At 40.4% G+C, this 16,669-nt stretch overlaps 1 protein-coding gene across 2 annotated transcripts; it reads right to left on the bottom strand.

The window, feature by feature from the left end:
* Positions 1–1,580: 1,580 nt before the first annotated feature.
* On the bottom strand, positions 1,581–11,755 carry BCL10 (BCL10 immune signaling adaptor). Of its 2 annotated transcripts, XM_036064709.2 has the most exons (4): positions 11,561–11,694; positions 10,066–10,130; positions 5,627–5,915; positions 1,581–3,445 (listed from the first exon to the last, which is right to left on the bottom strand). In XM_036064709.2, the coding sequence occupies exons 2-4, from the start codon at positions 10,093–10,095 to the stop codon at positions 3,090–3,092; spliced, it is 675 nt and encodes a 224-aa protein (XP_035920602.1). In that variant the 5' UTR covers positions 10,096–10,130; positions 11,561–11,694; the 3' UTR covers positions 1,581–3,089. The 2 variants fall into 2 exon arrangements, with proteins under 2 accessions (XP_035920602.1, XP_035920601.1); XM_036064708.2 differs by lacking the exon at positions 10,066–10,130 and having other exon boundaries at positions 11,561–11,755.
* Between the last annotated feature and the right edge of the window lie 4,914 nt (positions 11,756–16,669).

Raw genomic sequence — 16,669 nt, 5'->3', positions numbered from 1 at the left:
AATCTCCACTCTTAACTTTGCTATTTAAGAAATACTAAGAAGAACATGGAGTTGTGGAAAGAACATTGACTGTGGAGCCAAACAGCCCTGGATTTTTATCCTAAACAGTTGTGCGATGTTGAATCATTTACTTTATTCTGAGTTTGTTTTAGCTCTGCTTTCAGGTAGCCTTCATAAGATTGCACTTAACAACTATAGACAGATTTGCTTCTTGGTTTGCTTTTTTTCCCCAAAGTCAAAAGTGTGTATATTTATCCACTGATGCAAGATAAGACCAGAGCCTGGAACTTTCTGCTCCCATATATATTACTTAGGTAAAAAGACAGTACCTGTAAGACTTGACTTCTACTTTATACCATACACAGAAATCACTTTATAATGAATTATATGGACAATTGTGAAACTAAAGCAACTAAGTTTCCAGAAAAAAAACAGGAGAATATCATCATGACATTGAGATAAGCAAAGATTTCTAAAACAGGAGACAGAAATCACTAACCACAAAAGATTGATAAATTAGATTAATTAAAATAAAAAGACTGTTTATCAAAATAAACAAACCCCGAAACTCCCAAACAGAACCAAAACACTTCTTAAAAATAACTGAAACAAAACAAAAATTTGCCATTATTCTGGCCTGTTCCTAATTTGCCAGTGTTTGACCTTGCACTAAGAGCAACATGCTGACCAAAGATGTGTAATCACCTCATGAAAAGGTGTAATCACCTCATGAAAACGTGTGCTCACCACGAAAAGACTTGGAGAAAACTTAGGCTACATACTACTTAGGCTACATATGATTCCAACTATGTGACATTCCTGAAAAAACAGTACAGAGACAAATAAAAGGATCAATGGTTGCCAGGGTTAGAAGGGGGAGGGAAGAGGAAGAGATGAGTAAGTGGAACAAAGGAAATTTTTAGGGCAGTGAAACTGTCCTGTATGATATTACACTGGTGGATACATGACTTTATGCATCTATCAAAACCTACAGAACCAGGGCGCCTGGGTGGCTCAAGTCGGTTAAGTGTCCAGCTCTTGAGTTCGGCTCAGGTCATGTTCTCAGGGTCATGAGACTGAACCCTGCATCTGGCTACATGCTCAGTGGGGAGTCTGCTGGAGGATTCTCTCCCTCTGCCTCTCTCTCTGCTAGTGCATGCACTCTCTAAATAAATAAATAAAATCTTAAAAAAAAACAAACAAACCTGTAGAACTGCACAGCAGAGTGAATCCTAATGTAAACTACTACCCTTAGTTAATAATGTTTCAAGACTAGTTCATCAATTCTAACAAATGTACCACACTAATGCAAGATGTGAAAATGGAAAACTCTGTACTTTCTGCTCAATTTTTCTATAAATCTAAAACCATGCTAAAAAATAAAGTCTTTTAATTAAGATAAAATTTTAAAAATGAGTTCTGAATTGTTGTTTTTGTGTGAAGTGACAATATGGTATCTGTAAAAAGTAACTTTTTCATTCCTGCCTTTACCAACCTGTCAGTCTGACATTCTAATTTATATATTTTCAGCAATAGGTGGTTTTCAGTGTTTAAAGGAAAAAAAAATTGACTTCATAGGATTCAGAAAACCCAAAAGGCTAAGTTTATTAAAACCTTAATTTTATTGTCTGTATAGTTAACAGTCTGAAAGAAAACTCAGTGTTATAAACTATAAATGTAGGTGATACAGCGTATCTAAATTCTTTTTGATTCTGAGTAAATTCTACTTCAAGTAACCACATATCAAATTTTAATTAATGAAATGAAAAGCCTGCTTCTGCTTTTTAACGAGACTTCTTTAAATGTAATGCCACTATTTTCTTATGCCTCGCTGAAGGTGAAACATGCTTCCCATAATCTTTAGAAAATGTTACACTATAAAAAACATCCAGGCTTGAAAAAAATTTATCTAAAGAATATGTCAATCTTCTTCGTGACTGACAAATGCATCAGTCTATCCAGAAATGCAACTTGATCTCACAACTTGAAGTAATGTTTCTATAAAAATTGGTGCATATAAAAAAAGTATTTTAGGTATTTACTTCCTATTGAAATACCTGAAACTTCCCCCCAAAATAGCACTACGTTGAAAAACTCTTATTGTTAATAGCATACTTCCACCTCTGCTTTTTAAAAGTAATGGAAATATATGAGAATATATCAGGAAATAGGCAGAATTATAACTTAAATAAAAACAACGACAGCATAAAATTTATAAAGGTGTAAAATTAGTCACACTTTGTTATAACAAAAACACAAGTCAGGCTAATGATCCACTGGTTCCAGACAGTATTGAGGACAGAACTGGTACACACACACACATGCAACATTTTGTCCTAGTTATTTCAACTTGTATAGTGGTCCTCATTAAAAGAGAATGAAAAGTACAGAAAAATATTTTTAAAATCTCACCAAATTACACGCAATCGCAGGCTTTGCCGAGATTTTTCTGTAGGAATGAAAATGATAAGCAAAGATTATGAAAATCCTAAGAAAATAGTATTAATTAGTAAGGTTAAGAGGAAATGTATTTTGGCAAATTGAGATCTTAGGTGGCTCAAACTCCCTTAGATGTTCCTCCGCATCAGAAGGGGACTCTGTAAGTGTCTCTAAGCTCGAGAGAGTGGGAGATTCTTTTCAGTACACTGGCAGTTTTCCTGTCAGTGCTTGGCTTTATTACCATATAGATGTAGCTTAATCTGAAAACGTACTGCTGTATGTTGGAAAGGACTATTAGACTGTGAAAATTCCAGTACAAATGCACTGAGACATTATACCCAACCTCAGACTATTCTTAAAGAGAGAAATGTTCCCTATTAAAGTTAGTCTTAGAACATAAAAAATGTGAAAACACTCCATACCTCAAAAATGCAAAGAAAACACTGAAAATTACATGATCAACATGATTTTCTTTAGCTATCTAAAAGTATGCTTCTTTTGTCCTAAAAAAGTCTATTTACAAAGTATGCTTCCATTGCTTTTTAAAAGACATATATCAAATGTTGTCATTATAGCAATTTTATAAAAAGATTGATATCCTTTCAAATATTTTTTGTCATTATTTAAAAAGATTAAAAGGCTGTAAACTGTCATTGATGGGAAACAGCACGTGATCTCAAGGGAAGAAACATCTCACTAGAGTTTCCACAAGTTCCTCCTCCTTCTAACTGCAGCTCCGGTGGCAAAGGAGGAGCCCCGGGGTCCCCAGGTCTGGGAAGCGTAGTTGAAGAGAAGGTCGGATTTTCAGTTCTGCCGACTTCAAGAACAGGCAAATTCAGAGAAGACTCAGTAGAAAAAAAGGGGGCCGTGCTGGATTCTCCTTCGGGATGGTATATGACAGTGGATGCTCTCAGTTTTTCAGAGAAATTACTCTCATTGGAATTTGATCTAGAGAAGTTGTTTGTGGCTCCATCTGGGAAAGGCTCACAGCTGCTACATTTCAGTCCTACAATAAAATTGAATTATTCAGATGTAAATGAAAAAGTAACTTAAAACATTGAACCCATACCCATCCTATAAGCTAGTTACCACACAACAGAGATTTAAATAGCAATTTATAAATTCTGTCATGAATCCATTTCATGTTTCATTTGCTTTTCCCAACAACCATGAAGTATACCATTATTTTTATTTCTTTGATAAGGAAATAGTCTTAAGGAAGCTAAATGACATGCTATAATTCACATTTAGTTTGTATCCTTATATACTTAACCACTGAGAGCCTGGAAAAAATTAAGTAGCCCCTAAAATTTTTCATAAAATAAGAAACAGCTGTCACAACTAATATTCTTTAGCATTCTGGCACAAAACATATTACCCAATAAAAAACAAACTTTAAACAGAGCATATGCTAAAATTCTGAGTTAATTAATACCAATTACAGATTCTTGAATCCCAGGGTGTTAAGACATGTCAGAGGTCCCCTGGGATAGCTGGGATGTCCCCTGGGATAGCTTCTCACTAGTAGAGATGAAAAAATAGAGGCCCCAAACAGTCAAGTCATGCCCAACATTCCAGAACTACTTCATGGGAAAGTAAGAACTATAACCCAGGTCTCCTCTTCACATTAAATAACGTCCCGGTTCTCAACCTAACAGTTCACTTAAATGACAGTGGTTGCTCAGATCAAAGAATTTTACCATATCCAATGGGTACAGCTAACAATTAGCCTCAGGGTGAAAGAATAAACACACACAAATTTTATCTTTCTGTTAGTCTTAGCAAATATTTAACCTAACTGTCTAAAGGCACAGAACCTCCTGAGCTGACAAATTTTATGTAAAATCTGAGAAGTCTATAAAGTACATTTATATGTCATTTTTTTCCCACTAGCTTTTCAACTTCACAATACATTCAGCATTTCTGTTCCATGCTATAGAAACTACTTTCTTAAATATGGCTCAGGAGGGGAGACTTCCAATGTTTCCCAGTATGGACCGACAGAGTTTAAGGGCAGAGCCCTAAATTACTCTTTTCTGTATCCCCAGTGCCTAGAACACCTGGGGTAGAGCTACATCATATGCATCTTAAGTGCTCTAGAGAAAGGCACAGGGAGAGAGAGATGGGGTTTGTGGGGAGAGGAGGATTTAAACAGTGCAGGCAATTCTCTGTAGTATTTCTTTTTTTTTTAAAGATTTTATTTATTTATTTGACACAGAGAGAAACAGAGCGAGAGGGAACACAAGCAGGGGCAGAGGGAGAGGGAGAAGCAGGCTCCCTGCTGAGCAGGGAGCCCGATGCGGGGCTCGATCCCAGGACCCTGGGATCATGACCTGAGCCAAAGGCAGACGCTTAACGACTGAGCCACCCAGGCGCCCCTCTCTGTAGTATTTCAATTAGTGAGTGTGTGCTCCAGGGTGAGGGTGAAACACAGGAAGTGAATTTGCTATGCCATTAATCAACTTCCATTCCCACGCCTCTCTCATCATGCCAGACCGAGTGTGACTCTAGTGTTTAAAGTTATGGATAACTTATATAACATGATTATTACAAGCATATGCCAACCACTTCATTCTGTGATCAACTGGTGGAAGAAGAACCATCAGAATTGGACTTACTAAAAAGACTCTGCCTACATATTGTTCTTCATGTGTGATGTGTATTTTCAGGGGTTACTTCTGAATAGATTGATCTTATGCACACTTCAGAAACAAACTCATGTGTATACCGGGATTTCATTAAAGTTTTGTATAAACGGTATTGTTAAATAAATACAAATACAGAACACTGAGTGATATTCCACTTTCCCAATGAAATGACATAAGGTAAAAAAAAAAAGTAAATCAAATGTAATTCTGAAGCTGAAACTTTTTGAATAAAAACAAAATGATCATTTCTGAGTTTTTTGTTTTGTATTCTACTTTTTTTTTTTTTTAAGATTTTATTTATTTATTTGACAGAGAGAGACACAGCGAGAAAGGGAACACAAGCAGGGGGAGTGGAAGAGGGAGAAGCAGGCTTCCCGCCAAGCAGGGAGCCAGATGTGGGACTTGATCCCAGTACCCTGGGATCATGATCTGAGCCGAAGGCAGACGCCTAACGACTGAGCCACCCAGGCGTCCCTTGTATTTTACTTTTAAAAGCACTGTCACATGTAAATGAATTCTTGGACACCAAACTATCTTACCTTTCAGATGTTCTAGTTTTATATTTCTAAGTTTCAGCACTTCATCTGTAATCTTCTGAATCAGGAAGTTCTGTGTTTTTTCTCGCCGAATAGATTCAACCAGTGTATCTAGTCCTTTGGGGTTTTCTTGTAAGTAGTCTAACAATTTTCCAGCCCTTTTTCTACTTGATGTTCGGCAAGAAATTTCTTCAGTGTCTTCTCTACTGAGTATTTTTTTTGCACGTAGATGATCAAAATGTCTTTCAGCTATGATTTTTTCACACAGGTATACACGCAGATTTTCTAAAGCCTAAAAGACATAAAACTGTGCTTCAGGGCTTTTTTTTTTTTTTAACCCTTGAGGAAATCACACAGGTGACTGATTATTAGTTAGGAATCTTAACTGGTGGGAGAAAACGTACTCAAGTCAGGAGGCTCAGGCCTACTAATATCCATATTATTAAGACGAAGGGCCAAGTAGACAGAAGTCGGTCCTAGACTAAACATTCCTCGCAGCTTCTGTCCCTGCTTTAATCTCCTCTTCACACCAATAAACCAAGACCAGGTTATTGTGAGGAGGAAGCTGGTCAAATCTAAAGGGCCTGGGTCCGTGGAAATAGGGAGGTATGCTCAGGGCCTCCACCTTCAGGGGTAAAGATGAGAGCAGAGGCTTCTATACATTTTAGTTACCATTAACAAGGAATCCAGGATTAGTCAGGACCAAAGAGGATAACTTAGTGAGGCCTTGTAATTTGTAACTTTCTCATGTTTGTTAGTTTTCCATTCTCCTCGAGTAAAACCATGGAGTGTCTTTCCTAGAGTAAAACCATAACAGTCCGTAATGTATTTATCTTTGTAGTTAGTTGGAAAGACTATACCCTAACTCAGCGAGTCAGATGGTAGAAGGGAGGTGGGCGTGGGACAGGGGGAGTACGCTAAAGAAATAGTGAATGTTGGAAGAAATGAAAGAAATGAAGAAAAGGAAATCACAGAAAACAGGCTTAGATCTGAGAAATGCCCCAGGGAGCTTATTTGGCAGAAAGCTGATCTGGGTCCCAATAAACAGCATTAATAATTTGATGCCAGTGACTGTATTCTAGCTCTTCCATTTACTAGATATTTGATCTTGGGTAAGTAACTTAACTCCTCGGTGCCTCAGTTTCCTCATCTGAGTATTATGAGGAACAAAATAATGTATGTAAAGTACTTGGAAAAGTGCCTGGTAAATAGTAAGTCATCAACAAATGTTAGTGATGAAGACGACGATGACTAATTTGACTTACATTTATCATGATGAGCTAAAGGCAATGGAAGACCTTAGAAGTATCCAAGTATGTGGTGGCAGGAAAGTAGGCTGGGTGAAGGGTTCCTACAGTTCTCAGTCCACTGAACTCCCACATTCATTTATTTATTCACAAAACAAACATTTCATATATCTAAATACCTAATATGCCAAGTGCTGAGCATACAAAGATGAACAAAACTTGACTCCTGTACACAAAGGGCACATGGTCTAGTTGGAGAGCACATATAAGACACAAGCCAATAATTTTAAGACAATGTGATATGACCCAGAAAAAAAACAAAACAAAACAAACAGAAACACAAGTACTGGGGAAGCACAGAGGAAAAACTAACTGTACCTCCATGACCTGGGAAATTTACAGAGGCTACACTTGTAGCATGAAGGTGCACAGAGGGAAATACTAACAAGTCTGGGGTAGCTGGGATGCAGGGTGCATGTGAAACAGTGGTAAGAAATGAAGTTGAAAGGGAAACAGTTTGGATTATGGAAGAATTTTTTTAACATGTTGAGGAACATACATGTCCCTGTAGCCAAAAGAGTCATCAAAGGTTTATAAATAAGAAGCAATTAAAAAGCTTTTGGAGAGGACTGGGGGAGCAAAAACTGGGAGAACCATAAGGAGATTGCTGCAATATTTTACATAAGCTATGCTGAGTGCGTGAATTTAAGCTGTGGGGATGGAGAGAATAGATTTCAAAGCTGAACTCCTTGAAATACCTCATCCGTTGTCATCTCTACCACTTATATGCTGATGATCCCCAAGTTTGTGTATGTGATCGAGACTTTCTCCACTTAGAAATCCCAAACGTACTTCAAATTCAACTTGTCCAAAACCAAATTTGTTATCTTTGCCTGTCCTTTTCCTCTGATATTCTTAACTCATTTGGGAGTACCACCATCCATCCGATTGTGCAATAAACCTACAACTCATCCTCCACTTCGTCTCTTTTGCTCACTTGCCACATCTGATCACCCACCCACCAAGTCCTGCCAACCTACCCCTTATGTTTATCTAATCTGCACCTTCACTTCATTTCTATTATTAGCATTGCCTTAGCTCAGGTCTTCATCATATGTTGCATGGACTATTAACAAACAAGATACCTAGCTGTACTTAGTATTTCTTTCCTCCTGTTCAAATTTCTCCTTCACACATCTATCAAATCTTCCAATTTTTCAAGAGAAAATGGAAATCTGGAGTGTTATGTGAATTCTACTAATACTGAAATGTTGTTAATTTTGTAAAAATTTAAAACTTGGTGTGTTCCACCAACTTAAAAGATAAAGTTCCTTAACTTTGGCAGAATAGTAGAGAGGTCAGAAGTGTGGCTCTGAATCAGGCCACCTTCAGTTCAGATCTTAAATCTGCCATATACTCTTGTAAGAGCTGGGGCAAGTAACTTAACCTCTCTAAGCTTTGGGTTATTTATAAAATAGTGATAAATACTTACCCTGCAGGACCGCTAGAAGGACTAAGTAGGACAGTGAATATGAGGACTTGACACAGTCTCTGATACACAGTAAGTACTCAATAAATAATAGCTGTTTGATAATGGCAGATAGGGTACTTTATAATATGGATCCTACCTACCTCTGGAGCTTAATCTATCACCACCTCTACCCGTCCCGGTACTTTATGTTCTACCTAAAAACTGCTGTTTGTCACTCTATAGTTCTCTGTGTTGTTACTTTGTCTGGTTTTCTCTTCTCATACCCTAAGTCCCTATTTTTCATTTACAATGCATCACAGCGGTCATCTACTTCAGGAAGCTTTGCTTAAACTCCCCAGAAGGAGTTAGGCACCCCTCTCCTCTGTCCTTATAGCACCCTGTGCGTTTATTTCACTTGTCTATATACCGGGACTCCACTTTTATCTCCCAATTCATTTCCACTCTGTGTCACTACTATTTTCAGCCACCAATAACCTCCTCACCGTCAAATCTCATACTTGTCAGTCTTCATCTTACCTCTCAGCAGCATGGACGCAGCTGACCACTCCCTCCCTCCTTGAAATACTGGTTTCTTGTCTTATATGAATACCACACTCCCCTGGCTTTAGTCCCACCTCTGTGGCTATAACCTTTCACTTTTTAAAACTCCTCTATGATCAGAATATAAAAGTGGATTTCCTGTAGATATTTGGAAATAAGGACCTAGAGCTGACAAAGAAGGAAGTCCAAATATGTGTATGATAATTTTAAAGCTTTAAAAATCCTAGCACTTTATTACCATCTGTAAGACCCTTCATGAACGGGCTCTAGCCCACCTTTGTAACTTCACCTCAGGGCACCCTCTGCCTGTGTTTCCAATTTCTCCAAGTCACCAAGGTCTTGTCTGTTTTAGGTCCTCTGCAAATTCTCTTCTGCCTAGAATATTATTCCCCCCCAGAATAAAGTTCTGTCATATTCTTCAGCAACCAGTTTAAATGTAACCTTCCCTGACCATCCTATGTCAAGCAAAATCCCCCTGCTACTGTCTCAATACCTGTTTGTCTCCTTCATAGTACTTACCATAATTTGTAATCATTTCTTTGTTTTCAACAAATATATGTTTGAAGCAGGCAAAAACCAGGCATGTTTTGTCCAACTCTGTATACCCTGCACTTAGCAGAGTGTCAAGTAGACAGTGTTTCAGATGAATGGAAAATTCATTGCACTTATATTGTAATTTGAAATTATTAATTTATGTCTGTCTACCTCCTCCCAAGAAATCAAGCTCTTTTCAAACGGGGATTGTGTCTTAGTCTTTAATTTTTGAACTGTTAGACTCATGCATGCCTCAGAGAACTAAAGTCAACCCAAAAGATGAGGTAAACAACTAGAGAGGTAGGGGAGAGGGGGAGGAGGGTGGAACATAGTGAAAAAGTGGGACTTTCCAGGGGGATGGGTGGTGGTATACTACCCATCAAGACAGGATACTGCAGGGGACAGCAAGCAGCTTTGGGGAAGGGATGATAAAAAGTTCAATTTCTGACAAGATGAGGAGTGTGCAGAATATAAAAGTGGATTTTCTATAGATATTTGGAAATAAGGACCTAAAGTTGACAAAGAAGGAAGTCCAAATATGTGTATGATAATTTTAAAGCTTTCTGAGGTCATCAACCATTTTGAAAATAGCACGAAAAAAATTTCTAAGAAAAAAAATGTGCACGTACTTTTTTTCCATAGACCTCCTGAAAACCCATTCATGATTCCCCATGGTTATGAATTTCTGATATAGCTGTAAATTGAAATCATGGAGATGGTAATATCAATGAACTGATAGGAAAAAAATGAATAAAAACCTGGAAGACACTCTTCACAACTGTGTTTGTGTACAGGTTTTATATTTATGCTCACTTGTAACCTCTCACAGTCTTTTGTTATCAGTTGTAAAATGGGAATGACAATTATTTCCCTTAGAGGCTGCTGTAAAGGTTAAATGGCAACACTGCAAATTGTGTGACAAAGAATCTGGAACACCACAGGCCTAGCTTTTAAAGTTCATGGTTCCACTGGCACAAATCTTATATAAGACAACACTCATTTATTCTATGGTAGTTATCAATGTCCCAGTCTCATCTCTAATAGAATATAAAGCAGAGGCCTGATTGTCCTTTTTTTTTGTATCTTTCTAGGCCCAAGAACAGTACTTTCCATATACTAAGTGCTCCATAAAAATCTGCTGAATGAGGAAACTAAGGCACAAATCCAGGTCATATCCAGTTTCCTTCTGCTAATGAGTCATGCCAACTGTAATTATGTAATTATGAGTACAATGTAATAAACCTTTCAAGGGAGGGAAAGGGGAAGCATTTAAGGTAGATGAACATTTAAAAACCTGCTGTCTTGTCCAGTTCACAAATATGATTCTGTGTAAGTACTAAGGTGTTAAACCGGAACTCATTTTCTGTTGAGTTTCTGTGTTTAATTTGAAATTACATAAAGTTATTTCAGTGGTACTCATATAGATCTCAGATGGCAAAACAAGTAAAACCTTAACAAGTATTAAGTATGAAGATTTGGGCAGTTCTGCAGCGTCCAAGCAAAAGACCGTAATTTAGGTGCTGAATATTTTCAGCATTTACCTGTAAATTAATCTTCGGCTACACCCCCTCTCAATTTAAATATGTGGGCGTTTGCTTACTAGGGGAATTCCAGGTTGTGCTTTCAGCTGTTGAGCTTCCCCCAACCCCCCTTATAAAAGTTTCACGTATTTGCTCCACTGCTTGGGATCCTTTAACTGGTCCAGCTTTCGCTCCAGGTTGAGCCAGCAGCCTAAGGATTCTGACTCAAGGATGAACCTGGGCAGTCGATTCCCAACAACGAACGCAGCTCCAAAGCGCAGCGGGGGTAAAAATCACCAGTGAAGAGCGGGCAAGAAGCTGACTGCGAAGAAACGCTCCACTGGACAAGGTTTCAGGAACCCAAGCCCCGCTTTTAGCGATTTTAAACGTGGATTAACAGGTCACGAGGGGTCACTTCCACCAAGGTCCCCCGGGTGCAGTCCTGCGGTGCCTGGACCTTCCGCTTCTTCACCCGAAGGCTCCTCTTCCGACTCGGACTCCCACTCCGGGTTTCCGCTTTCCACGCCCGCCGGGCCGCAGCCTGCCCCTGCCCACCCTCGACCCCCGGCCCTGGGCGGCGCCCAGGCAAGGTTGTGCTACTCACGTCCTTCTTCACTTCTGTCAGGTCCTCCTCGGTGAGGGACGGCGCGGTGGGCTCCATGGCGGAGGGAGTAAGTGCTTCTTCCGGGTCCGGGAGCTCCGGCAGCACCGCCCTGCCGGGCTGGGGACTTCGGCCTCCGGGTGAAGAGGGAGAAGGGCAGGCGGAACGGGTCGAGAGGAAGAGAACTGCCCCTTCGACAACAGAGGGGCTCAGGGATGAAACCGTAGAGCTTCCGGCTCCGCCTCTGGGGCCGAAGGCGCTGCAGACCTAGGCGTCCCCAAAGGGGTTCCGTGTCGCGCTCCTTCCTCTCCGGGAGACTTAGGCGCAGGCCGCCCCCCCCCTCGACGAATCTGGGCGAGCCTTAGAACCCGCCCCATCTCAGAGGGAGCCAATCGGTGCCGGCCCATGGGTCCCTGCCCCCCGGCCGAATCCTCTCAGGAGTGGCTCCGCCCACAGCCCCCGCACGTCATTTGCGAGGAGCAGCAGGTTGGCCTCCGGGTAAGGACTGGTTTCCGTGGGTGGGGCCCGTTGCCCCTCCCGCCGCACGCCCCGCCTTCGCAGACTGCTCACCGCTTGTCAGTACCTCTGGGTTCTGCCCCTTTTCCCAGACCTTGCCCTACAACTTCCGGGTGCTGCGTTAGCCCACTGAAGTTGTTAGCTTATTCGCTCACGTGCAGATACTGGCGCATGCTCATACACAACACACACGCAGCTTAACTATAATAGTAAAGAAATTTTTTGGAAAGAGAAAAACCGCCTATGATCCCCTCGTTTTTTGTTTTTTTTTTTTTTAAAGATTTTTATTTATTTATTTGACAGAGAGAGATACAGCGAGAGAGGGGAACACAAGCAGGGGGAGCAGGAGAGGGAGAAGCAGGCTTCCCGCTGAGCAGGGAGCCCGATGCGGGACCTGGGATCATGACCTGAGCCGAAGGCAGATGCTTAACTACTGAGCCACCCAGGCGCCCCGATCCCCTCGTTTTAATACCTAATTTAACGTCTGCATACTTTTTGGTCACTGTTTTTTACAGTCCTATTTCCTTTTTCATCTGTGTGAAGGTACGTCTAGCTTAAACCTCTCACAGGGCTGCTGTGAGAATTAAATGATACTATATATGTAAGGTTCTTAGAGGTACTTGGCACACAGTATGAACTCTATTATCATCTGGTATTACTCAAACATTTATTGAGTCCTTATGTCCCAGTCATCTTATATCCTGGAAGAGTTCTATTTTTATGCGGGAGACTGATAAACAGCCAACTATTCCCAGAATGGTATCTAGCTACTAATAGACGTGTATACAAAACAATATGAATAATGACTAATGTGGGTGAGAAGTTCAAAACACAGCCTGGGCACAAGACATGTTTGGACAACATGATAAACTGGATGGTATTTGAAGTGGTGAGGGTAGATAGAAATGACAAGAAGAACAAAGACAAACTTGGGAACTCCAGAATTTTTTTAAAAGTAAACTCTACACCCAACAGGCGGCTCAAACTCACAACCCAATATCAAGAGTTGCATGCTCTGCCCACTGAGCAGCCAGTCAGACACCTCTTGGGAACTCTAACATTTAAGGGAAGGGAAAGCAAAAGAACCAGAAAAGAACAATGTTGCCAAAGCCACACCAATGTAGTTTTGATCAAGTTGCATCATAAGCTTCTAACATTTACATTGCATCATATGACTTTTCCTAAGTTGATACATAGTACAAGTCCAGTTTTTTCTGATTGCTTAATCTTCCCTCATCTTGGTATAGCCCAATTTACTTAACCATTTGTGCTTTCATTTCACATATATTTACTGAATGTCAACTATGTACCAGACATTGTTCTAGGTGCTGGGGAAACAGCTATGAACAAAATAGATAAAAATTCCTTTCTTCCTGGAGTTTAAATTCTAGCATACATGTGTTTTGGAGCAGGGCAGATAGACATTTGGAAAATGATATGTAAAGTTATTATGTTAGAAGATGATAAATACTAAGAGAAAATACAAAACAGGAAAGTAGGATGAGGGTATATGGAATGTCAACAAAAAATTTTTTTATTCAACTATAATTAACATATAGTGTTATATTAGTTTCAGGTGTACAATATAATGATTCAACAATTCTGTACATTACTCAGCACTCAGTGCTGGAGTGGTAACATTTAAAATAGGGTGGTTAGTGAAGATCTCACTGAGAAGGGGAGATATAAGTTACCACTTGAAGGAAGTGAGGGAATGAGTCATGTGGACATATAGAAAAAGAACATTAGTAGAGGGAACAGCCAACGAAAAGTATCCAGGGGGACTGGGAAGGAGATGAGGTCCTTATGTGCCACTGTAAATGTGTACTCTGACTTTACTCTGAGTCATATGGGTGTACTCTGAGTCAAACAGGAAGCCACTGGAGAGTTCTGAGCAGGGGAGTGACAGAATCCGATTTATGATTTGAAAAAGGAACACTTTCACTGTTGCCTTGGGGGGAAAGAAGATGGAAAAGGGGAGACCAGTTAGGGTGCTGTTCCTGAAATCCAGGCCCAGGAGATGGTGGCTCAGGTCAGGGTTAGTAGCAGCGAGGGTGGTGGGAACCTTTGGAAGAGAAGTGGGGATGCGATTTCATTTCCTTTTAAAAGGGTTACTCTGGCTGCTGAGAGCGGATTGTAGGTGTAAGGGTGGGTGCAGAGACAGCTGGAGGCTACCACAGTGATCTAAGGGAGAAGGAGGGTGGTGTGACTGAGTGGGAGCAGTGGTGAACACTCCCCCATGGTTACCTTAAGTTATTCCCAATTTGTCATTGTTGTAAACAATTTTGTCCCCCAATTTTTCATCTACATATTCTCCATCCTTTTTTCTTTGGAATTATCATTTCCTTTGCATAAATTCTCAGGAGCACAGAGCCCAAGGCAATGTCTTTTCCTATATATTTCCACAGGTTGTCTCCAAAGTATTGGTCCATCTGTGTGTGGAAATGAACTGTTTTGCCACAACTATACAAGCTCTGCTGATGAAGGAGAGGATTCAGCATCCATCAAAGTAAATGATATGAACGATGCCAGTTTGACACATCCATTTTGATATAGCCATTAGGAGGTGGTTGTTGTTCTGTTTTCTTTTATTATTATTTATTTATATTTTATTTTATTTTTTTCTAAAGAGAGAGTGCATGTGCACACATACCTGTGAGTGGGGGAGGGGTGGGGGTGAGGGGGAGGGGCAGAGGGAGAGGGAGAGAGAGAATCTTAAGCAGGCTCCACACCCAGCACGGAGCCCAACATGGGGCTCAGTCTCACTGAGATCATGAACTGAGCCGAAATCAAGAGTTGGATGCTTAACCGACTGAGCCACCCAGGCACCCCATTGTTCTTTTTTTAAACAAAACATTTAAGACACACCAAACTATAAAGAAAAATATTACAAACATCTATATTTACTACCAAGATTTGACAAATATTGATATTTTGCCACATTGCCTTGTGTTACCACTATTGATTACCCAATGTTAGTGGCAGACATCTCTGATTCTTGAGGCTTCTTTCATGACTCTTCCTATACATCTGACTTTTTCCTAGTTGTTGACCATTATCTCATTTCTGACACCTCCAACTTCCTTCTATCCTCAGTATGCAGTTCTTTATTCATTTACTCAGCTAAAAAGTTAAATGTCTGCTATGTGTCAGAAGTGGGAGTTATGATCAGGGATTGAGAGGGACTGAGTGAGGAGTTTAGGAATTTTTTTAAAGCCGAGAGGTTACTATTTTGTTTTTGAGGCCATGTCTCAATGTTCCCATGTCGATAGTCTGTGTCAAAGCAGCCACATCTGAACATCATGTGCCTAATCATAGGGCTGGCTCATGGCAGGCCTTACAGTTCCCAGTCCTGCTTTCCTTCTGCACCCTACTTCCTTCATAAGCAGACACATTTCCTCTTCTCGGTCAGACTGTAATGAGGATTGGGCACCTTTTCAAGAAATAGCGCTTTTCAAGAAATAGTCCATTCTCTACCTTGCAATAATTCGACCTTTCCCCACCCTCTCCATCCCCGCCTTAAGTTCTCGGTGCACCATCTGTCTCCTACTGTGAAATACAAGGCATCTGATAAATGTACCATGAAAGATAGAATTTAGGCGCTACAAACACAAGAGAGCATATCATAGTGGCTAAATATGAAGATGTTTGGCATCTGACAGGCTTAGGCTGGTGTATTAGTTTCCTAGGGCTGCTGTAGCGAATTACCACAAACCGGGTGACTTAAAACAACAGAAATGTGTATTCTCTCACAGTGCTGGAGGCCGAAAGTTCAAAATTGACAGGGCCGTGTCCCCTCTGAAGACTCTGGGGAGGACTGTTTCCTTGCCTCTTTGTAGCTTCTAGTGGTTGCCAGAAATCCTTGGCATCCCTTGGCTTTGGCAACATGACTCTAATCTCTGCCTCCATGTTTACCTGGCCTTCTCTGTTTTCCTACTGTCTCTTCTCCAAATTTCCCTCTTCTTATAACAACACTAATCATTGGATTTAAGCCCACTCTAATCTAGTATGACATTCTCTTAATTTGAATGCATCTGTGAAGACATTATTTTCACATAAGATCATGTTCCCATGTTCCAATGGACATGGAATTTTGGGAAGACACTATTTAACTCAGTACAGTCAGATTCTAGATTTGCCAATTATCAGATATATGACCTGGGAACAATTAATAAGCATTCAGTAAAGAGAGCTGTTATAGGGATGCAGAGGGAGAGAAGAGGAAACCATTTATGATTGACAAGACAACATGAAAAGGGTGTATTTAGATTTTTTAAAAAAGATTTTATTTATTTATTTGAGAGAGAGCACAAGCAGGGGGCAGAGGGAAAGGGAGAAGCAGGCTCCCTGCTGAACAGGGAGCCCGACGCAGGGCTCGATCCCAGGACCCCAGGATCACGACCCAAGCTGAAGGCAGTTGCTTAACCGACTGAACCACCCAGGCACCCTGAAAGAGGTGTATTTAAATTGGACCAGAGGACTTTAATAGGTGGTACTTGAACTGCTATTTAATGATTTATTTCCAAAACTTCCTACCAGATATCAGGTGCTGTGTTGAGCAATGAATTCTACTCCAAGTGATTGTCAATTATGAAT

The sequence above is a fragment of the Halichoerus grypus genome, chromosome 5, assembly GCF_964656455.1.
Source record: "Halichoerus grypus chromosome 5, mHalGry1.hap1.1, whole genome shotgun sequence".
Lineage (NCBI taxonomy): Eukaryota > Metazoa > Chordata > Mammalia > Carnivora > Phocidae > Halichoerus > Halichoerus grypus.
The sequence above is the reverse complement of the archived record's forward strand: the minus strand, read 5'-3'. Positions and strand labels throughout refer to the sequence as shown.

Coding starts and splice junctions, on each gene's coding strand:
- BCL10 (XM_036064708.2), bottom strand. CDS start 11,617: ATGGAGCCCACCGCGCCGTCCCTCACCGAGGAGGACCTGACAGAAGTG. Junction 5,916..11,560: donor TGACAGAAGTGAAGAAGGAC/GTGAGTAGCACA, acceptor TATGTCTTTTAG/GCTTTAGAAAATCTGCGTGT. Junction 3,446..5,626: donor AAAACTAGAACATCTGAAAG/GTAAGATAGTTT, acceptor ATTTTATTGTAG/GACTGAAATGTAGCAGCTGT.